This window comes from Nycticebus coucang, chromosome 14 (assembly GCF_027406575.1).
Source record: "Nycticebus coucang isolate mNycCou1 chromosome 14, mNycCou1.pri, whole genome shotgun sequence".
Taxonomy (NCBI): Eukaryota; Metazoa; Chordata; class Mammalia; order Primates; family Lorisidae; genus Nycticebus; species Nycticebus coucang.
In genome coordinates this window covers 94,322,287-94,346,649 of record NC_069793.1, presented here as the reverse complement: position 1 = coordinate 94,346,649, position 24,363 = coordinate 94,322,287, and the positions used below count along the sequence as shown (strand labels likewise).

At 40.2% G+C, this 24,363-nt stretch overlaps 1 protein-coding gene and 1 long non-coding RNA gene across 2 annotated transcripts; both read right to left on the bottom strand.

Annotated features, from left to right (window-relative positions):
• Positions 1 to 3,744: 3,744 nt before the first annotated feature.
• LOC128565969 (uncharacterized) lies at positions 3,745 to 11,349 on the bottom strand. Its single transcript, XR_008374360.1, has 3 exons — positions 10,968 to 11,349; positions 7,963 to 8,183; positions 3,745 to 7,405 (listed from the first exon to the last, which is right to left on the bottom strand). It is a non-coding gene; the product is annotated as an uncharacterized LOC128565969 (long non-coding RNA).
• Positions 11,350 to 13,391: 2,042 nt separating this feature from the next.
• Positions 13,392 to 23,893, bottom strand: CWC15 (CWC15 spliceosome associated protein homolog). Its single transcript, XM_053562837.1, has 7 exons — positions 23,815 to 23,893; positions 22,575 to 22,713; positions 21,813 to 21,925; positions 21,149 to 21,237; positions 19,329 to 19,436; positions 15,239 to 15,357; positions 13,392 to 13,567 (listed from the first exon to the last, which is right to left on the bottom strand). Exons 2-7 carry the CDS (start codon positions 22,703 to 22,705, stop codon positions 13,438 to 13,440), a joined length of 690 nt encoding a protein of 229 aa, XP_053418812.1. The 5' UTR covers positions 22,706 to 22,713; positions 23,815 to 23,893; the 3' UTR covers positions 13,392 to 13,437.
• Between the last annotated feature and the right edge of the window lie 470 nt (positions 23,894 to 24,363).

Sequence of the window (24,363 nt, the reverse complement as noted above, 5' to 3'; positions counted from 1 at the left end):
CCTGAATTGCATTATCACAGCTGGGCAGCTCTGGATTGAAGCCCCTTGTTGCTGGTGATAAGAAAGTCAGCTGCTGTCTTTGCTGCTACCTCAACAGCCACCTCCTCCCACCTCTCATTTGAGTCTTGATCAATAAAAAAAGTGGCAAAAAGATGTCTACTTGGGTGTCAATTTCCTCCCAAGGCTCTTGTACTTGGCTTAATTGTCGAAAGCATATATATATATATATATATATTTTTTTTTTTGAGACAGAGTCTCACTATGTCACCCTCTGTAGAGTGCTGTGGTATCACAGCTCACAGCAGCCTCAAACTCTTGGGCTTAAGCGATTCTCTTGCCTCAGCCTCCCACGTAGCTGGGACTACAGGTGCTCACTACAATGTCTGGCTATTTTTTGGTTGTAGTTGTCATTGTTGTTTGGCAGGCACGGCTGGGTTTGAACCCTTCAGCTCCAGTGTATGTAGCCGGCATCCTAGCCGCTGAGCTACAGGTGTCCAGCCAAGAACATTTTTTTTTAATGTTAAGTGCTGGTGCATTCTCTTTGGAAACTCCATGAACTTTTCTTTTTCCCCGTATTGAGAATTTTCTTCCTTTAGAAAGGAGAGAAGGAAGGAAGGAAAGGAAGGAAGAGAGAGGAAACGAACATTTGCTAAACATCCACGCTTCTTATATGCATAAAATCACTTAAATCTCCACAGAAACTTATGTTGCCAGGGTATATACAAATGAATAAATCTCAATACGGCCCAGAGTCATGGTGCCGGTAAAAGGCAAAGATGCAGAGATGAGGGGCTCTTTGTAGGAGATGTTGAATTTGAGGTGCTTTTGGTCATAAGAGGATATGGTCGCTGAACCCTGGGGAATAAAGGGCAGAAGCTTGGGACATAGATCTATGCTGGAGATACCCTTACGGAGGTCAGAGGCATGAAGCTGGTACCATTGTTTTCTGAAAGGGCTTAAAGCAAGTGGAGGAAAACTTCTTCCCATTTTCACCCGACCTCCATTTTCTAGTCCTCTAGAAAGTGTCCAGGACTCTAGGCCAGAAGAAAGAACCACAACTCCAAGTGGCAGAGTTTTTAAAACCCAGGAACTGTGATGTTGTTATTCCCTGTGGGTCTTGCTCAGAATGTTAAGGCTTGGGAGGCAGCTGAGGGCAAGGAGCAGGCGTGGAAGAGAGTATGATGGAAGGAAGGACTCAAGGTCAACACCAAATGTCCACACTGGGCTTCCTCAAGCTCTGTGGCAGCAGAAACTGCCCAGCCTGGACGAGGCCTGACTTGGTGGTAACTGTCTAAATGTCCTCAGGAGAGCATTGCACAAATCCTGTCTGAGTTTATTACCACATTGTTCAGAGTGGAGGAAAAAGAAAACAAATAGAAAAAATAAATAAAATGAACATCCAGGCAACAGGTATAAATTATTGTAAATTAGCACCAGCAGTGTGCTGGCTCTCTATGAAAAATGAAGGCTCTGACTCCTGGTGTTTTCCAATTTCCCCGTTGTGGGTGATTTCAAGCTACTTATGATTTAAAACCTGGCTTATAAAATTCTTGAGTATTTAACAACTAGCTCTTACAAGAGGTACATATTAAATGCAAAATAGTTCCTAACACTATGGAGTCTTGCACCTGGCCATTGAGAGCAACAGATTAGAACTATATGAATTATATGGGAAATATTTCTGCAAAATTCTGTTGAATAAGACTAACAAGGCATAGAATTATATCATATCATCCCACAGATGTAAAACAAATATGTGTGTTTGTGTGATTATATCAGCACGGAGAAAAACAAACTATACATTAGGTTGTCAGTGTGGGTTACCTGGTGGGGTGCTAATGGGGAAGGAATATGTGGGTCATTGAGAAAGTTTTGAGACTGTGAGATAGTCCTTATTTTTTCATTTATTTATTTATTTTTGAGACAGTCTCACTATGTCGTCCTTGGTAGAGTGCTGTGACCTCAAAGCTCACAGCAACCTTAAACTCTTGGGCTCAAGTGATTCTCTTGCCTCAGCCTCCCAAGTAGCTGGGACTACAGGCACCTGCCACAACGCCCGGCTATTTTTTGGTTGTTGTTGTTGTCATTGTTGTTTACCAGGCCTAGGCCAGGTTCGAACCCACCAGCCCCAGAGTATGTGGCCGGTGCCCTAGCCACTGAGATACGGGCACCGGGCCCCTTATTTCATTTCCTTCCTTCCCTTCCCCGTCTTCCTTCTCCTCCCTTCCTTCCTTCCTTCCTTCCTTTTTGGGGGGAAGACATCCCAATGGCTATCAAGTTTCATTTTAAAGCTACTATAATTAAGAAACTGTAGTATTGGCACAAGTTGGACATAAAGATCAAAGTAACAAAAGATAAATTTTTTTGTCTTGTTGGAAGGCTTTTTTATTCTTCTATATCTTATAAAAACTTTGTAATTTGGGATATGTTCTTTTTCTTAAATTTCAGGTTTGTGTGAGGGTACAAACTAGGTTATAATATTTGAATTTGTTAGGTAGAGTCCCTTTGGTAGTTGTGTCCTGCACCCAAAAGGTGAGCCCTACACCCCTACATTGTGCCCCACTAAGTGGGAGCACCCCAAAACCCCCTTCCCATCTCTCATTCACCCTCCCTCAATTTCAACTTGAATTGAAATGAGTTTTTCTCCTTTGTGGGCATGAGAGAGGGGAACACTCTGTTGGTGGGACTGCAAACTAATACAGCCTCTTTGGAAAGAAGTATGGAGAATCCTCAAAGAACTCAAATTAGACCTCCCATTTGACCCTGTAATCCCACTGGTCAACATCTACTAAGAAGAAAAAAAAAATCATTTTACCATAAGGACATTTGTACTTGGCTATTTATCACAGCTCAAGTCATATCACCAAGATGCGGAATCAACCTAAATGCCCATCAACCCAAAAATGGATTAACAAACTGTAGTATATGTACACCGTGGAATACTATTCAGCCATAAAAAGATTGTGACTTTACATCTTTTGTATTAACCTGGATGGAGTTGAAACACATTCTGTTTTTTTTAAATCCCTGCTGGGTCTGAAGAAAATAATGGCTACCCAAACACATTCTTCTCAGTTAAAGGGTCACAAGAATGAAAAAGCAAATATTCAGTGTACTTCAAGAAACATAGTCAACAGCATCTTTTTTGATTCACCTGTGCAAGTTTTAACTCATTTGACTTATTGGTGTTTCTGGGAGAGCTTCATTTGTTTCCATCTGTACAAATTTTTTGTTTCTTGAGTTTTATATATCTCAAAACTTTCATAATGACCCACATAGAACAGAGGAAAGGAGATGCCCAGAAGCAAAAAAGTAAAAGAAAAATACTGAGTGCCTTAGTCTGTGTGGGTCTGTGTGGGCTGCTCCAACAGAATCCCATAGCCTGGGTGGCTTGTGAACAACAAACACTGATTTTTCACAGCTCTGCAGGCGGAGAAGTCCATGATCATGGCGCCAGCAGGTTCTGTATCTGGAGAGGATCCTCTTTACAGAAGGTCGTCTTTGTACGGGGTCTCATGTGGTGGAAAGAACACGAGGCTCGCTGGGGCCTCTTTTGTAAGGGTAAATTTGTTCTATTCTTTTATAACAACCTAATCCCTTCCCAAAGTTCCACCTCTAAATAACCTCACATTGGGGTTTATGTTTCAACATACGTATTTTCAGGGTACACAACAATTCAGACCATAGTACCGGGTCTTTTTGTTTATTATTAAAAAGCACACACGCGATATAATTATGTTTATTTTATGTGAAATTAAATACATTTTGTCCACAGAGGCAAAGTGAGGCAAAAACAACGTGAATGTAGTCAATGGTAAATAGTATCTATCAACTGACATGGTGAGACTTATACACAATCAGTATTAAAGAGGAAGAGTAAACAATATACCGATAAAATCCATTCAATTGTAAACATTTCTCCTTAGGAACAAATACGTATCGTTTGGGAAATGAAGGGAAGGCGAGCATGGAAATGTGTGTGATCTGATGGAGGCTGTCTGATTCTGTGTTCTTGGAGGGCCCCCAGGAGGGGAGCCATGCCAGAAGCTGCTCTCCTGCAGGAAACGTAGCACAAAGCCTACATTTCTTTGCCCCAAGTGTAAAGAACACACAGAGAGAGGGCCTACCAGCCGGTCTATCCAACTTCACCAGGACATAACTTAAAAATGCTTTTAAGTGGACTATAACGTTATTTAAAAAGTACATTTATAGATCTGAAAAGTCAATCTAGATAGTCACAGAATCATTAAATTCAGGAATTACATTTTTTGGGAACAAATCATTTAGGTCCCTTAGATGCAGTATGAGTGAAACAATGCAGCAATAACACAAATTTTCTGTGATATCAGAACATTCTCCCAAGGTAGGTGGTCAGCGGAGCTCCGGCCCAGCGATGCTTGGGGTTTAACTGGTAAATCCCCTGAGAATGCCTCAGCGTGAATTAAAAATATATTCAGCACCTATCCATTTTCCTAAGATGACAGGGAGCTTTATCCTTGCTGTTCTAAACATGTTATAGACACCAAAGCCGCATGAGTTGCTGGATGGAAAGGCAAAGAGCTCAGTTTGGTTCCTTGCCCTGCCAAGTATAATTTCGTCATCTGCCTGGAGATCAGGGGTGGGGCGTGGGGCTGGGGCAGGGTCCTTTCTCACTGCCCTTTCTTAGAGAGCAGCTAGTGCAGCCGTGACATCATGCCAACTCTTGGATCATGGAGAAGCAACCTGGGCGGTAAGATCTTCATTCACGGCAGCAATGTGGGATAGCTGAGAAAAAGACTGTGCCTATTTGCGTGCACATCAGCAGGCGTGTGCGAGAGAGAACAAGTGTGTGCGTGCACGTGGGTGTGTGTGCTGCCTGTGAAAGCATGCGATTATGTCTACCTTGAGCCAAGACTAGGCTGTGAATATCTGTTCTGTTATCTAGACCAAAATATACAGAAATTCAATTTTTAAAAATGTCTTAGGTGTCAGATGCAGCACTGAGCACTATCTATGCGTAAATGCCATTCTCCTTTCCAGGGAGGTGATACAGTCTACGCAAGACAAACGAACAAATATGTCTTACAAGAGACAGAATATGTATGTTATGTCTGAATTAATGACATCCCATTTCTGGGCTTCATAAAGAAAGATAAAAGGGAAAACAAAATGTTGATGACCTTGCTTTAAAATCAATTATTTATTTAAGACATGTCTTGGTTTAAATATAATGACCAAACACATTTATCTCTTCTTTCTAATAAGTAACATAAGAGAGATTTAAAAAATATTTCCTATGCAAGCCCAGAATTGAAATAAAATTGAATTGAGTAAGATTATATTTCTTCTATCTTTGTGAATAGAGGCTGGAAATAGAAATTAAATCAAACTATAATAAACCAAAAATAAATATAATTTTGCATGCCTGATCTGAGTCCTGGGCCTAAGAATTATTTACTATATATTTAGGAAAGGAATTATGTTTAACTAGATATTTATTTTATATTTGCATAACATATTCCTATATATGCACACAATATTGAAGAAAATATGTTAATGGTCTAAAATAATATAACGCAGGGGTTTTCAAACTAGGAGCAAGATTGGTATCAACTAAAGAGCTTTAAAAATATTGAGGCCTGGGTTTTATCCCCAAAGATTCTGATTTATAGTTGTCCCTGGAACAAGTTGGAGATTAGCAGCACTGATCCCCAGTCAAAAATTCACATAATTTAACTTCCCCCAAACTTAGCTACCAATAGCCTACTGTTGCCTGAAAGCCTTACTGATCAAACAGACAGCTGATTAACACATATTTTATACGGTATGTGTATTATATACTGTATTCTTACAATAAAGTAAGCTAGAAAAAAATGTTAAGAAAATCAAAGGGAAAATATATTTAGTGTTTATTAAGTGACAGTGGGTCATCAGAAAGCTCTGTCCTCGCTGTCTCCATGTTCAGTGGGCTGAGGAAGAGCAGGCTTTGGTCTTCTGGCCCCAGGGGTCAGGGCACAGGCAGATGAGGGGGAGGAGTGGGAAGGGGGCCAGGAGGGAGAGGCGCAGTCGGCAGGACCTTCCGGAAATATATTGTAATTTGTCTTTTTTCTTTTACGTTACTTTACAAATATTTCTCTAAGGTACCAGTCTTTCTTCCATTATTTCTTGTGTTCACATTGTGCAGAGTCCATGTTGTCATAAAAGAAGCTGAAAGCAGCCTTGAACGAAGAGAACCTTGCTGCCAGACTGTCCGCCTCAACGTGGTCCCCGTTCCTGCTTCTCCCATGAAGCGCTTGTCTCCGTCACGTCACCTGTTAAGGCCCTCTGCTGCGGGGTCTGTTAGCTCTTGAATTTCCCCAAGATCTATGTCTTGAGACTTTTCACTCCCTTTTTTGAGTTATACCCACAATCTCTTTCATGATTCTCTTGATCAGTTTCTGTCATAAATCCTGTAAAGTCATCTGGACACATTTTTCTCTAGTAGAAATTTATTATTTTGGCTTGAAGGCTTTCGTGGATTTTTTTTCCTTATAATCATGGCATCTTTAATAAGTAATCCTTCCAGATTTGCATGATGTTCTCTACTGGGGCTCTCTTCTAAGCGTTGAAAACCCTTTCCACAGAGTACTGTGTGTAATGAGCCCTGAAGGTCCTTATAACTCTGATCTAGAGGCTGAATTAGAGATGTGTTTGGGGGCAAGTAGACCGCTTTGACTCCTTCAGTGTTAAACTCCTGGCGTTCTGGGTACCTGGGGGCATTGTCTAATATTAAAAGAACTTTAAAAGTCACTTATTGGCAAGTTATTAGGTTGGTGCAAAAGTAATTGAGGTTTGGGACCATGAATTTTAAATCATTGTAACTATCCTCAAACATCTTTATGAATCAAAATCAAAACACTGTTGTTAATCAGAAATAAGTTCGTTTCTTCCTGTAGTGGAAAAACTGTACTTCAGGATTCAACAAACTCTCGGAAAGCATTTTTGCTTCCTGCTGGTTGTGGAAGCATTTTCCCTGCAAAAAATTGTCAAGATGCTTGAAGTGATAGTGGGTTGGCACAATGTCAGGTGAATGAGGCAACACTTGATAGCCCAATTTATTCAACTTACGAAGTGTGGTCAGGAGCTGTCGTGGGCCCCCTCTGTTCACTGATGCCGGCTGCAGGCATTGCAGTTTTTGGTGCCCCTCATTGGTTTGCTGAGCAGACTTCTCAGTTGTGATGGTTTCACCAGGAATGAGAAAGCGGTAGTGGATCAGACCATAGTAGACCAGGACCCAGTGGCCATGACCTTTTTTTTGTGCAAATTTGGGTTTGGGAAGTGTTTTGGAGGTTCTTCTCGGTCCAACCACTGAGCTGGTCACTGCCAGTTGTCATATAAAATCCACTTTTCATAACACGTCACAATCTGATCAAGAAATGGTTTGTTGCTGTTGAGTAGAAAAAGGAAGACGACACTTGAGAACGATGATGGCTCCAGGGGTCCTCAAACTTTTTAAACAGGGGACCAGTTCACTGTCCCTCAGACCGTTGGAGGCCTGGACTATAGTTTAAAAAAAAAAACTATGGGGCAGCGCCTGTGGCTCAGTGAGTAGGGCGCCGGCCCCATATGCCGAGGGTGGCGGGTTCAAACCCAGCCCCAGCCAAACTGCAACCAAAAAATAGCCGGGCATTGTGGCGGGCGCCTGTAGTCCCAGCTATTCCGGAGGCTGAGGCAAGAGAATCGCTTCAGCCCAGGCGTTGGAGGTTGCTGTGAGCCGTGTGACGCCACGGCACTCTACCCGAGGGCGGTACAGTGAGACTCTGTCTCTACAAAAAAAAAAAAAAAAAACTATGAACAAATTCCTATGCACACTGCACATATCTTATTTTGAAGTAAAAAACAAAACGGGAACAAATACAATTACACCGCCTCATGTGGCCCGCAGGCCGCAGTTTGAGGACCCCTGGCTCTGACTTTCAGGCAGCTCTTGAGGAAGCTACTTACCGAGCTTTTTCGCCCTTCCAATTTGCTTCGGATGCCGAGCAGCCACAGAACGTCGACCCTGAGCAGTTTTGCATGGAGCTGTCAGAGGACCAGCTTCCACGTTTGCTCTCCACCGGTTGTCGTCTCCTCCTGATGGCCAGCCACTGTGCTCCTCATCTTCAAGGCACCTGTGTCCTTTGCAAAACTTCTTGAACCATCACTGCGGTGCATGTTGGTACTTCCTAACATTAGGACAAATCATGAATGGAACCAATGCAGAAAAAGGGTTCTCGTCCAGCCATTCTTGTTGTACAACCAGCTGGTGTTTCCCCTCCATGGACGAGGGGTTAGCAGCTCTATGGATAAGGGCAGTCCTGGTCACACACCTGACTGCATTTGCACCAAACAGCAGAGATAGCCAGCCCAGCCCTTCCTGCCCTCAGTCCTGCTGCTTGCTTCTCTTTCCTACCAATCACTGGCCTTTGTGGCATTTTTGTCTGTATTAAAAACCTGGTCAGTTCTTGGGAGGCTGAGGGAAAAGGGTCACTTGAGCCTAGGAGTTTGAGGGTGCAGTGACCTGTGTGAAGCCACTGCACTCTAGCCTGGGTGACAGATGAGATCTCGTCTCAAAAACAAAACAGGACGAGACGAAACAAAACAACTCTGTTGAGGCAGATGTCCTTTTTCTTCAGTGATTTTCTTAATACGTGGAATCTGGGAACTCATCTGCTGCCTCTTGGTCATTAGAATCTGCCTCTCCTGTTATCCTGACATTTTAAAAACCAAACCTCTTTCTAGAATTATTAAACCATCCTTTGCTGGCATTAAATCCTCCAGCTTTAGATCCTTCACCTTCCTTTTGCTTTAAGTTTGATAACACACAGTGACTGCTTTTTCTCAAATCATGTTAGAGTTGATGGGTGTACCTTTCTTATAGCAATCCTGCACCCACATAAAAGCTGAATCTTCAAAACAAGATGAAAGGATATTTCACAGAAAGCTCAGGTTTTTTGTGCATAGCAACAGCAATGGCTTCACAGATTTTCTTTCTTTTTTTACAATGGTCTTTATGCTGGATTCACTTATCTTGCCATGGTGGTATAACTACAGACTTTAAACTATGATACCTATCAAGCTATTTCCTGTTTTGTTTTTATGATTTCTGCTTTTAATATCATGCTTACAAAGGCTATTCCATCTCAATATTCAACATTTATTTACCTATATTTTTCTCTAGTGCATTTTTTCTCCTTCAGATTCTTTAAACCATACTCAATTTATCTTGGAGAACTTGTATCTGCAGGGGAACAGCCTTGCTCTGGTGCCTGTGACCTCATACATTATGGTCATCTCCATAGGCCATGGAGGCAAGACGTGAACTGCAGTGGCCTGAACACCCATGACCCTCCTGGAACTCGAGAATATGGGAGAATATGGGAGGTTGGGCGGAGCTCCTGCCAGGGCATTTCACATCACTTCCTGGTTCTGGAGAGGTGGAAGGCTTCCTGCCTCCCCGTCCTTAGCGTAGAGCTGGAAGTTTTGAAACTTAGCTGTGGTATGACTGTGGCTTCTCTGCACCAGCCTGGTCCTTTTTATTTCAGTGTTTCCCTGCTCCAGGGTCCAAGGGCCCTTTGGCTGCTTTCTTCACTGATTTAAGAATATAACCAGGGGCCTGCTGTTTCTTTACTGACAGGATCCATCAGCTCTGCTTTGGCCTTGTGCTTGTTGGTAGCAATCTATTTTCTGCTAAATGTTAGTAAATTTTCCTGATCCATCTACCAAATAGTTCATTCTTTTCCTTTTTTTTTTAATCTTTAAAACAATTTTCTTATATATGAAATTATTTTGTACTTGTGTTTGTTTCTGGACTTTATATTATATTCCATCCTACCCCCCAATCTCTCTTTTCTGGGCCAAGACTCACACTAACTTTTTGTACATTTATGGTCCATTTTAAAATGGGTAGGGGGAAAGGAAAACCCTCCCATTATTCCTGCTTATGCGATTTCTTTTTTTTTTTTGGATGCTCTTACAGATTTGAGTGGAAATTTTTTAAATAATTTGGTCAAGGTATCAATTATATAGGTTAAAAAATATTCCAATCCACTGGAATTTCATGACATCTTTCGGGTGGAGAACTGGTATGTTTACATTACTGAGTCCTCCTACCCTGGAATAGATGTTTCTTTACATTTATTAGAATCTTTTTAAATTGGTATTAGGGTTTTCTTCAAAGAGGTCCTATACATTTATTAAATTTAGGACTAGGTGTTTTACATTTTCTGTAGCTATCACGAATGGGATCATCTTTTTCTTACATTTCGTAAATGGTGACTGTTTATTAAAGGATTTCATAAGTGAGGTCAGTGGGCATGGTGGGTGGGGGTGGCCTGGTGGAGAACTGTGGTGTCTGGGGGGGCCTATTGCCACAGAAAGTGCTTGGGTGCTCTGCAAGCTTTGCCACTTCTATTTTTTTCTCTCGTTGGCAACTTTGTCTTCCCTGTGGCTTCTTTGAAGCAGACCCTTCAAAAGGACTCAACCCCCAGTTCTTATTGAACACATCCTCTGTGAACAGGAGGTGTGCAAGTTGAGGAAATCTCAAGAGGACATTAGAACCCTCTTCTCTGAAAAAGTCAAAACACAGTTTAAGTCCTCTCTCCCCCTCCCCCTTCCTCAGATGCTGACACAGAGATGGTTAAGCTCCCAGGAAGCCGCTTCCTATTGGTAGGACCTTTAGAAACCATTTCTCTGTCTCTTTTTCAAAAAGGAGGCTGAGATTATGATACAATGGAAAGATGGCCCTGGAGAGGAGGCCTGGGCGGCGCCAGGAGTGCGAACACCATCCATGGATTTCTTCCTCTTCTTTTTGTCACTTCTGAAAGCATCTCTGAGAGCCAGGCCAGGTAAGAACAGGACATGTTTAAAAATGAAAACGAAAACTTCCTGAAACAGCTTTCTGTATAAAACGACTTCAGGAGAACAGATGTAGTGGGAGAGAGGGAGGGTTCTGTGAGCGTGTGACTTACCGCAGGGGCTGGTGATGCATCTAAACAACACAAATAGCAGCAGAAACGACACAGCTTTGCAGTGTGGACACTGAGTCCTGCAGAAGAAAGAGGGCAGATGAATAGAAGGAGGCTGAGAGTTAGTTCCACAGAGCAAGTGCCTTTGAGTATTCTTAAGATAACCTCTATTTTACTTGAGTTTCTGGGATAGGCTTCTAACCCTAGCAACTAAGCAATGCCTGTCCAGGCCATACCTGACTCAACCTAAGTATTCTGAGGCCAGGAATCTCTTATTTTATTTATATTTATTTAATTTATTGAGACAGAGTCTCACTATGTTGCCCTGGGCAGAGTGCCGTGGCATCACAGCTCACAGCAACCTCAAACTCTTGGGGCACCCGGCTATTTTTTTTTGGTTGTATTTGTCATTGTTTGGCAGGCCTGGGCTGGATTTGAACCTACCAGCTCGGTGTATGTGTCTGGCACCCTAGCTGCTGAGCTACAGGTACCAAGCCTGATAAAATTTTTTAAAGATATAATTTCAGTTAGGAAAATCTTGGCTAACAACTCATGGCTCTTGCATCATGGCAACATACCAGTTCATACGGCACTGTCTGTGAGGCAGTTTTTAGCCAGTAACGAAGAACTATATTGGAACACCCGCCCTACTCGACCTGATCTGGCTCCCAGTGACTTTTTTCTTTATCCAAAAATAAAGGAACTATTGAAAGGAAGACATTTTGATGACATTCAGGACACTAAGTGTAATAAGGCAGTTTTGGTGGCCAGCACAGAGTTCCAAAACTGCTTTGAAGGGTGAACTAGCTGATGCATAGCCTCCCAAGGGGAACATTCAAAGGGAACTGTAGTGATGATATTCAGCAAAGAAACACTTTTTCTAGGATAAGTTTGTGAACTTAATTGTCAGACTTCTATGCTGTTCCTTGTGCTATAAATGTAAAACCTAATGATACATTCGTGTATGTCCTGAAGGTTATATAATTTTCTTTTACTTGGAAAACCAGAGGGAATGGGAGAAAGAAATCAGTAAAATTCGCTTTACTCTAATTCTTCCCCAGTCTTTCAGGCTCAGTTAGGGAATCTGAAATAGGTCAACTTCTGAAATAGGTAGACAATGATACAGTTCAGTTTTAAAAATCTGGTAATGCCAATCATATCTGTAAGTGCATCTTAAAGTAATTTTAAGGTGCTCATTATGACTAACCACGTATTAACTTGATCACATCACTCAGCCTGAGCTCCGTTTTAACTCTGAATAACCCGGTACTTCCTTCCTACCTACCTACCTAACAGTGATGTTATGAAGGTAATAAATTGTAAAGTTGAGATGAAAATAAGGTCTAAAGATTATCAATAAAGGCTTTTAGAAAGCACTAGCTAAATATACAAACTTTTGTTTAAGTAGTTCAGTTTGAAAAAAATGCACAATATAGACGTGGAGTCAAGTCTTGGGCTCCATTTCCAGCACTATTCCTGACTCAGACTACATGCAACCTGTGCCCAAGTTTCTAGTAAGAAAATACTGATGTAATTAACATGTTAATGCTTTAAAAAAATTTATCTTCAACCTTTTCAAGGTTCATCATTCATGGCTGAGGAATCCTAGGATTGGGTCTCTATCTGTAGAAGGCCCAATTTCTAATCCCAAATTTTCTATCAAAAAATGATCCTCTTAAGTCACAGCAGGGTTAGGAAAATTCAATTTCCAAGAGCACTGCTTTTAGGAGAGCACTTCCCACAGATATACCCTCCAAAATAATGAACAGAATCCTATTTCCAAAAATTTTATTTTAAGCATTGTTTGATTTAAAACTTCCCAGGTTCTGCACCTCAGGCATGTCAGTGTTCTTTCAGAGAAACACGGCAGGTGAGTGTCCAGACGAACACAGGTGAGTGCTACATACTTTCCAGAACTGTTTACACAGCTCCCCTCTCGAGCCAAGGGGAAGGAGGAGTGCCTGCAGAGTGAGACACGTGATGCTACTCCAGACACACACCGAGCCACTTACTGATTGATGACCCTTTCATACTAACATGTGGTCCAAAAAGGAATCCTTCTAGTCTTTCATCGTACTCTTAAAGAACACACAGAGAAAATATTACAAGTGAACTGACATTAAATCAATGTGGGAGAAATGAGGGGGGGAAGTTAATATACAAAGAAACACAATACAAAAATTAAATTACTTAGTAGCAAAGTTTTATAAGCTATATAAGCTCTAAGAAAAAGTTGGGGACACAGATTGGTTATTTAGATTCCCTTTTCCCATATTAAAAAGAAAATATAGGAAAGTTAGAGAATGGAGACCAGATTCAACCTATTCCAAAGTCCATTATCAAATAAAGTATCTCTACAGAAAAAGGTATTTTGGAATTTAAAATTAGGGAAGCCTATACACAATTTAGACAAGGAAAAAGGAAAAATGATCCTTCACATTTTACAGTCTTTAATTAAGCACATAAAACTGTACTACTTAATATATTTCTCCATGAACTTTTTGTGAAACTCAGATCGCAGTGTATCATTTACAAATCTTTTGTCTTTCTTCTGATCATCTACACCTTTTGCACAGTTCTTGAAGACAACATCGTCATCCCACCTGAAGGGAAAAAAGAAAATAGAATGTCTTAAAAAATCTGCATCAGGGGAAAAGAATACCATGTACCTTGCAAAGCTTAGTCATTCAGAACATGCTCAACACATACAGCACTGGACACAGCAATTATACCCAAAGAATAAAATAATTCTTAATGCCTAATCTTGCCTTATATAGCAGGAAAGGCAACTCTTGTTTAGAACAAACCAAACATTCTTATTACTTCTCCTGTAAAAGAAACTTTTCAACTGAAAGCAGTAATACTTAGATTTTAATTGCATAAATACTTAATCTTCAAGTCTAAAACAAAGAGGGAGCACCTAGGTCTGCTCCCTGGTATTACTATAGACATCTCTAGATGAAAGTAGCTCATCAATTTCTGCAGTTTAATTATGACATATATTGGAGTATAATAATTAAGGGTCAATGATGGCCCAAATCTGCATTAACCAAAGAGAAGATAAATTGACAAGCTCAGGGCAGAACGCTGGTTAGATTCCACATTGCATAAGCACTTAAGAGACACCACAGGTAAGCTATAAAATACATGTGGTATAGAAAACAAAGCATGAAAAAAAAAAAGAAAACAAAGTATGGTTTCAGAGTATTGTCTAGCACATACAACACAAATCCATATACATAATATGGAAACTCTCACGAATATAACTAAAATAGAAGCCCATGTGATGTGTGTGTGTGCGTGCACACGTGTGTGCTGAAATAAACTGCCAAAGAACAGGGGCACCGTCCCTGACATAGTACACAGAAACAAAAAAGCTGAGTACATCAATATAACTGGAACATAAGACATGTTTCCATCTCCAATTCCATCTGTATCCAATAAAGGCAGAACTATAAATCCTTTACTTAGAAAAGCCTGTTTGCAAGCCTGGCGTTTGAAAACCTGGATTTCAGGAATCTTCTCACTGTCACTGTGCCTAGAGCATATAAATAATGTGGTATATTCTGAATACTTACTTTCCTATTTTGAATCTGGATTTTGGTGTATGCTAGGCATAAGTTGCCTACATGGTCTCCCCCTCCCCACAAAAGCATGGAGCACCGAGGCTCTAATGGGCTCAGTATACGCATCCACATCACTATATATTATCGTTGCTTGGGGAGAGGATGCGGGGGCAGGTGATGGACACTGAACTCGGTGTGACCACTCACAGGAGGGGAAGAACACAGGGAAGAGGAGGGCTGCACGTGGATTCTTCTATCTTCTCCCCTTAGGATTTAGCTATGTATCTTTATTATCTTAGCCATGAGTGTAAGTATATGCAACTCCTTGACTTCTTCCAGTGAGTCTCTGAATGTGATGGGTGGTCTTGAGAACCCCTGACATGCACACTGAAAATGTAAGCCTTGTAGGGGCAAGGGCGCAGTTCCTTACTCTGTCCCCAAGGCTCACATTATCATCTGGTACACAGCTACTTACTGTAACTATCAGTTGGAAGTAAGTTTATTTTCCTTCATTTACCTTCTTTCATTATTCCAGTCACTGGTAGAGAAGAATATCAGTGACAGATGAGGTTTTAAAAGTTTTACCTCTTTGCCTTCCAATTCATAATCTGTGTGCATGCACACAGACAAACACAGCCCACATACTTCCACATACAATCCAGGTGCATACGCACACACACACATACACAACCCATTACTGAACAGTACCTTCTTTTAACTTTGAAGTTGGCCTGAGGCTGGGATGGGCCAGTGAGATTTAAGAGAGGATTTCCACTCAGAATATTCTCCATACGAATCCTTTCTTCTTCGGCTTTTTGCTCTTGTTCCTGTCCATGATAAAGGAAGAGTCATATTAACTCTGCCTTCTATTTTCTTGTATTAACTCATTAAAAAAGAAAAAAGATTGTTAGGATTTTATGGGAAGGAAAACATCAAGGTAGGTTTTTTTTATTTTTTGGTTTTTAAGACATGTTAGAAAAGTCTCACTTATTAAAAGACATTTAGCAAAACTATTATCTCAATTTTTAAGGGCTATATTAAATTGTGATGAAAAATATTATTTTGAATTACTAACCATACAAACTTGCATCTTTAGTGACTAAAGTTATTACTAACCAAGAAATAGCTCATAAATTAAGACAAGCTACCATGTAAAAATGATACTCAGTTAACATTCATTTCTGCTACTAATTTACCAGAATTTTGTTCTTGCGATTTATTCTTATGCCTCTCATCCTACATCTGTTAACACAGTGTCTTTCTTCATCTTTATTTTAGTGTCAATGTTTTCAAACTCAACCTCAGTTCCATTCTTAGAATTGGGAAAATAATAGGCATAAAATTCTAAGCTATAACTTAGAATTTTATCTCCCTGTTAAGCTCGCTTAAATTAAACTCCATTTTGCTCTGTTTTGAGGATAGAAATCAGTGACTTAACAGATCAAGGAAAAAGAGACTGCATTAAAGTCATTTTAAAATGAACTTTTATTTTAATACCTTAATTTTTCACACAGATTACTGATATTTCATTTTGATATTCAAATGTGAACAATGCTTTCACTTTTAGGAGGGCAAATAACTGGGCGTAAGAAGAAACAACATGCAGGGAATGCACAGGGAGATTCTTTCAGGTCACTGCTCAGACTTAAAATCAGGAAATATCCACCAAGATTAAGAACAGAGAGCTTTCTAAAATTTATGTATCTATTTTCAACAAATTATACTTTTGCTTAAAATGAAAAGACATGTTTCTGAAATGCTAAAATAGGAGCTCAAGTATACAATGTATCCAACAACAGGAGCTCAAGTAAACTTCTACTGATAATGTGTGTGACACATAAAGGTCTTGGCCTTTTTCTTTGGAATATTATTTCCTTTAGAGTTACTGGATGATTGCCACACACAATCAGGTGAGGGAAAAAAGACCTCACCTCTCCCCTATTCAAATGCCAGGAACCTTGTGCTTCATGAAGGGTAGAAGTTAGACAGCCTTCAGGTCAAATCTGAACCAGTCCATTTTTATAAATAAATTTTATTGGAACATAACCACACCCATTTACTTATGTACTGTCTATGGCTACCTTTGTGGTATATATATCAGAGTTGAGAAGTTGCAATAGAGACTGCATGGGCAGTCAGGCTAAAATACTTACTATCGGGCTTTTTATAGAAAGTGTGCTGACCCCTGACATAGGCTAATTGGTATGAAAACCTGATTTTGAGAAACCTTAAAAACCAACCAATAGAAAGGGAAACAGGGATGAAAGAAACAAAGCTGTTATTTAACCTGGAGAACATCAACACATTTTTGTACAAAGAGAGTAGGTGAAACTCACAAAACTTCTGCAAAACCTTCTGTCTAAAATGTTACCTTCTCTGCTAACAGCTTCCCTGGTTGTAAGGCAGATGGTTCCATTTCACCATGCTGAAATTAGCAACGGGGACTCCTGCCCGCAGAACTCTGTGACTTGCTCAGGCAGTAAAGTGGAATCAGGAATGGAAAGTGGTAAAGATTTGCTTATACTTGTCAGGGCAGGAGCAGAGACCCTGGGAACTAAAGTGGCATTCTCTACTGGTGGTAGTAGTTGGAAGTGATCAGCGGGGGTTTGGAGTGCCACAAGCTGGTCACTGTTAGGTTATAGTGACCAGAATAAGAGGCTGGGAGGATTTAAGTTAGTTTTTTTCAAGTCCAAACACCCTTCTATCCCCTTGCTTTATGTTGTTGGGGCTAAAAGTTCAAATGACATTTCTGTTTTTCCAACTGGATCCCTTTCAGAGTCTCTTGGGGGGTGTGGTGGTTGTGGTGTTAGAGGGAGCTTGCAAGGCTGGAGAAGGAAGAGAAGACCTTAGCAAAGCTTCTTCTGCCAGAAGCACATCTTTCCCACAGCAGTAGCTGAACCTGCTTGTCAATTTTGTCCTACTTATAAAACCAGCTTCTTTGTATCTCTCAGAGATTCTTGCCCCAGCCAGCAAGGCTTGAGCTCCTACTTTTGGATTTCTGTCCTCAGAAATTTTACTTTTATCTCCATAGGACTCCTGTTATGAGTTTCTAAGTTTAACAATTTTCACCTCTTCCCTTTGTACCTTCAGTTGAAGAGTGGTGGCTACTTCCTGTTTGCTACCTCTGCTCTTTTTCCCTTCTCAGTTACCTAGCTGACAACTTTAAACATACTGCAATTCTTCAGATTAAAATATTCCTGTTAAAAAAATTAAATCAAATGAAATGTTTACCTTCCCTGAAAGTCAACTAAATTTAAATTGCTGGTCTCTAAATATTCAGAGCAGTTAGGGAAGCTAAAAGAATTTGGAACAACTGCCCTCTAGTGGTGTATAAGTGAGACTGGGAATATAACTCTTTGTTCTTCGATTTTTTAAAAATTAGATATAAAAACTGTAATCCATTATTAAAATTATACTTTCCCTTGCCAAACTTTGGTGAGAATCGTATTCTAAAATACTTTTTTTCTTCTAGTCTGAATTCTAACAGTCTTCAAAGCCTACCACAAATCCTACTTCTATTCTGAATTCCTCCCTGGCCTTTCTGACTCCCTCAACTCCACCCTCCCCTGACTTCTAGCATTACCCTATGACAGTGTTTCTTCCAAGTCTTTCCCCTCCTTTTTAAATAGACCAATTCTTCGCTTAAATGAAATCTTACACAGAAGTCCATAAAAAAAGCTGTGCTACTATGGCTGAAAATGGGGACAGCCATCTCTACTTGAACGTCTCAGAACATGTCAAATTGAATATTCAAAATAGAACTCATCTCTATCTTCTTGACACCAATATCTATGTAGAGACTGGAGGGTCATTTTTGCTGCCACATATAATCAGCCACAATCTGACACTTCCTTGACAGCATCTATTTAAGTCTCTTGATTCCAACACCGATTATACAAGTTTAGACCATCAAAGTGCATGTGAGGATTACTGGAACAGTCTGTTTTTTTCTTTTTTTTTTATTGTTGGGGATTCATTGAGGGTACAATAAGCCAGGTTACACTGATTGCAATTGTTAGGTAAAGTCCCTCTTGCAATCATGTCTTGCCCAGTCTGTTTTTTTCTAATCCATCCTCTATATTTTTGCCAGAGTAATCTTTCTAAAATGCATAACCAATCCTATCAATTTCCTGTTGAAATCAAACCAACTCCTTATAACCTTAGGAACAAAATTCAGACTCCATCAGTGTTAATTTATTATAGATAAATTATAATAAATATAATTATAGATAAATTATAATAAATATAATTCTCTGACCTGTGCTTGCCTGCCCAGTTTCACCTCTTATTATCAGCACTCTCATTCATTCATTCAAAGTTTTAACTACCTTTGAGTTAAATATTCTCTTATCAAATTTTGTAAATGGAGAGATGATGGGGGCTCAGCAGTTAGGTAATTTGTCCTGGGTTACACACAATCTATTGACAGATTGCTTCAATAAGCGCCTAGGCAGGAGCGAAACAGAGAGATGATCTTTGTAGACCACGGCTATATCTTAATCATCTTTGATTCTTCTGACAATTTATAAACTATATGTCTGTTGAACAAATAAACAAGTGAATGACTAGCAATTTAGCAAGCATTATTAAGCATATTCAAACAATTTGGAAGGAATTTCTAACATTACTCAGATACCTTGAATTTAAAAAATAATTAAGATTTATAGATCTACAGGAGCTATTTAGAACATGGTGAGGAAAATTTCTAATATAAGATATTACATGAATTGAAAAAATATTTCTATTTTAGTACGTGTGAGAAGATGGGAGTTGTAAATATTTAACACTTCGATTTTACCTTCCTGGCTTGCTCCTCAGCTCTTTCTTTTTTAATTTTTTCCAGTTCTGCAAGAAGAGCTGCAGTATCATCATCATCACTTTCTTCTTCAAAATCTTCATCTTCTTCCTTAAACAAAATCGTGATGGTCCAGAAGAATGAAGAGAAAGTACACATTATTCATTTCTTTCCATAAAGACTTTGGGACATAATTAAAATTTATAAATAGTCACTAAAATTTCAACCCCTGACAAAGAACCTTTCAAATGTATATGGCCAATAGAGAATTTCCATATGAAAGTATTTCCAAAAATTGAAAAGAAATACTTAACAGCAAAACACAGTACATATATATATACAGTGTTATCACCCTAAGAATCAAAATATTTTTATGTAGCATAAAATGACTTTAACCTAGCAAACAATAAAAAAAATGCAAAAAAAGGGTACTAAATTCCCAGAAGAAAGTAATTTCTTTTCTTTCTTTTTTTGAGACAGAGCCTTAAGCTGTCGCCCTCGGTAGAATGCTGTGGCATCACAGCTCACAGCAACCTTCAACTCCTGGGCTCAAGTGATTCTCATGCCTCCGCCTCCCAAGTAGCTGGGACTACAGGCGCCCGCCACAACGCCTGGCTATTTTTTGGTTGCAGCTGTCATTGTTATTTGATGAGGCCGGGCTGAAGTCGAACCCACCAGCTCAGGTGTATGTGGCTGGCGCCTTAGCCGCTTGAGCCACAGGCGCCGAGCAGAGAAGAAAGTAATTTCAAATGAATAATTGTTAAATCTCACTTAAAATTGGATTTCCTATTTTAATTATTATTAGTAATGGCATCAGGCAACTCCAGAATTAACTGCTGATAGGCAGGGTATAGTGGCTAATGCCTGTACTTCTGGGCCAAAGTGGGTGGACTGTGTGAGCTCAGGAGTTCAAGATCAGTCTGAGCCAAAGTGAGACCCCCACCCCTACTAAAAATAGGGAAATCAGCTGGGTGTGGTCTAGTAGTCCCAGCTACTCGGAGGCTGAGGCAGGAGGATCCCTTAAGCCCAGGTTTTGAGGTTGCTGTGAGCTATGATGCCACAGCACTCTAGTCTGGTGACAGAGGGAGAATCTGTCTCAAAAAAAAAAAAAAAAAAAAAAGTGGTGCCTGTGGCTCAAAGGAGTAGGGCCTGGCACCATATGCCAGAGGTGGTGGATTCAAACCCAGCCCTGGTCAAAAACTGAAAAAAAAAAAAAAGGAATTAATTAGTGACATGCACAAATTAGATATTACCCCTAGTAGGCCACTAAGATTTTTTCACTGTACTGTATACAGAAAACTACAGAATTATTTAGAGGCTATAAGGTCCCACTGAATTTTAATGGTAATATGCTAATCCTTAAAAACCTTCTGCTTAGATTACTTCCCTTCCTAAGCATAGAGGAAACCATTAAGTGCAGTGCATGTCTACAGAGGCATCATATTTAATATGGAAAGGCCCCTGGGTACTTCTAGAGGCTGCTGTTTATTATAGAGAGCCCTGCGGAGATTAATAACATGGCCGCCCAATCCGCAGGGTTTAATACAGGAAATTATTTGGGGGGAGAGCATATCCTTTAATAGATTATTTCCATATTTGGTTCTCTAGAGAGCAAATTTGTTTCAAAGTCCTTAACACAAAATAATACCTTCTGTTGTAAAATCAACTGTAAAGTTTAGCATTGAGGTCAGGGCTCCCTCTGAGTAACAGTAAATAAAAATAAATTATAGGTCACTTCTAAAGCTAAAAGCATAAAAAAGTGTTTCAGAAAAGTGTGGCAAATAAATTACTGAATAGAGATAAAAGGAAGGAACAGAACATACATCTGTTAGAGGGTCATCTGCATCAAGGTTGGCAGCAGGAATCTGGTCTAACCGAGGCTTTTTGGACACTGAAGAGGAGGTTGTATGTTCTAGGGGAAAATAAACATCATCAGCTTACTGAAACAAATAGTGCATTTCTTAGGCTTTAGGGATCTGTGGGCACAAGCCAACTCTAAAAGCATCATGTGCTTGACAAATAAGCTTTTGGTAAATATTTGTTGAATGGATTAATAAAAGCATTAATTTTAACACAGAAACTGAAGCTTCACTCAGAAATTCAGTAACAGATTATATCTATGCTGGAAACAATATTATAACTGATCCCTTTAGATGCCCTCCCATAGCCAGTTTCAAAAACAGGACAATCTGATAAACAGAACCACACGGTTGGATGCTATAAGCAAAGAAACACTCTTTGATCTTAACTGAAATAAGCACTGCTAAATATCCCCAGATCACTCTGTTCCTTCTAATATAGAAGTATATAAAGATGGAATCTGAATGAACTTTATTATCATCTCTAATCACTGAAGAAAGTATTACTGATCATATCAATCTTTAACAGCAAAGAAACAAAAATACTAACTTTTCCCAATTAGCATTATGAATGAAAAATTACTGATGACATAATTTTGTGAGACAATGTCTGGGACAGTGTTGGTACCTCGGGTTGGACGATCTCTATTTTTCTCTCTTGCAGCAGCTCTCTCTCTTTCTTCCAACTCTCTCCTGAAGTCACGGTTGCGCACCTCTTCAGGAGCATCCTGAGTTGTCTGTCTATAGTAGAAATAAACCAGGGCAAAAATGTTACATAAAAGCAAAACCTGTGGCTGTACAATCAGGAAGGCATCTTTTCCTTTAAGTATAAAAGAAGTGAGTAAACAAGATCATAATCTAATTTGAAGGTTACTAGCAGGAACTCTTGTTATTTCAGTAATATAATCACATATTTTCCCATAAAAGGACAGACTGATTCATTACAATGTCTTTTTGTATTGTATCAACTCAGGACTTGTTACTGTAACATTTTCAATCCCATATTGACTTGGCCTATACTGATAGCCTACAGTCTTTCTGAGATTATACATCAATCTTTAACTCTTAGCCTCAAGTGATCCTCTGACTCAGCCTCCCAGTGTGCTAGGATTATAGGCGTGAGCCCCTGAGCCTGGCAGAGATAATATATTAATTATTATGCCATCTATATATAGAAACTCCTGGTTAATAGGAATTTCTGTTGAGGGGATGTCTGGTTTTAAAATCATAGAGCACAATTTTAGTGTTAAACACTTGACTGCATTCTATTCCCATAGTAACAAATAACTAAAGTGATTATAACTTAGATAACTCATGATACTGTATCATAACCATGCCAGAAACAGATTTGGTCATATTTTGTGAATAAGAAAAAATGAGTCTATACTACCTGTATTTTATCTTTGTATGAGAGGGTAGGTCTCTGCTTGAATACTGCTTTGAGAGTTGGCTCAAATCACCTTCCCCTTTTCCTCTTCCACCTCTGGCAGGTTCAAAAGTTGGCCTGGCTGCTGTGGTCATCTTTTACGCTTTGAAGAAAAACAGTACCAAGTTATTTCTAACATGACAAACTCTCACTTTATAAAGCATTAACCAATATCCATCATTCTGAAATATATTCCCGAAGTCATTCCCCAAAACTTGCTTAAATAATCTTCTCAAACAAAACTTTTCAAGAAAATAAATTATGTGGCTTAGGCTATTCAAAGAATATGGCTTCTCAGGCAGCTCTTATTTAGTACAAAAAATTCTGTCATGAAAATCTGATCTTGTGTTCCTCTTCTTCTGATTGTGTGGCCTTGGGTGAGTCAACTGGCTTAAATTTCTGTCATCTGTAGAATGGGGATACTCCTCATAGATACTTAGAATTACGACACTTTACATGTCAAATCCCTTGTAAAATAACAGTACTGCCATGACTGAGTTTTAAAAATTCTCAATTCATTCTTACTCCACCATACACCCTAAAGGACTGCATTTTACCTAAATCTCACACATGGCGAAAAAGATCAGTAAAAACAAAAGCTATAGATACCTATATTTTAAAAACCAGTGACAAAGTTACTGAGTATCCCAGCGAAAAGAGTGCTGAACTTCAATGACAGTTACATAAACAAACTTCAACAATCATTTGTTGATCTTCCTCCTCCAAAAGCTATCATAAATTAAATCTTTTGTAGATTTAATTTAAGGAATGCTCAAAAAGACAGATACCTCACCCCCAAAGGAGGTGACCAAAAACCAAGGCCTCCTTTCTTGTACTACTTTGTTTTGAACAGCCTAAGAAACGCTGCCCAGCATATGTGGCTCCTAAACCCTGTCAGCGTCGCGAAAGCAAATGGGTAAGGAGGGCAAAGGCGTGTATCCACAGAGAGGAAAAGCAGGGTTTTCTGGCGCCAGGGGCACCGCCCCCTACACACCTCTGGGACTGTCACTAAGGCGGCAGGCACACCTGCCTCCATGAAGCGCGTTCCGTAGCGGGCCTGACAGGCGCTGGCCTCCGCCGCTGGCCCGCGCCTCTGGGGCCTCCTCCTTCCGCGCTGGGTACTCTGCCGCCATCTCCGACCCCAAATGCCCTTTCTCCTCCCACCCAGGTGAGGAAGATAGTCTGCTAGCCTCCCGAAGCTCACTTTAGCCGAGGTCCGACGCTGCAGCCCCCGCAGACCATCCAGACACAATTACCGCTTCGGCTCCCAGAAGCCTCTGCACGCAAGACTAAAGCCCAAGACCCGGAAGCAAAACCTCAGCACTTTAGCCACGCCTCCGAGGCGGAGGCAACTACCAATCCGCAGAGGCCAAAGTGGAAGTCGGTGTGACGTTGTAAGGGGCGGGGCTGAAACGGCCCAGGGGGCGGGCGTTTGAAATCAGTGCCTCGGAGTAGACCCCAAACATCATTTTATACCTTGAGGAACCAATTACTTAATGTCTCTTCCGTCTTTTCCTTCCCCGACCCCCTTCCAGACTCCATCATTCCTGTACCGCGTGGACAGCCCCGGTAGCCGACACCACGTTCCCGGCTAGCGGGAGAGAGCGTGGAAAAGGATTACACCAAACTTCAAATTCTACGCCTCCTGCTGCCAACCTTTCTCCAGTGCTAGACCCAGCCAGCCTAGGGAGTTGGGCTGCGGAAAAAACTAGTGTTTTCATTTAATTGGATATGAAGAAAGAACATATATGTA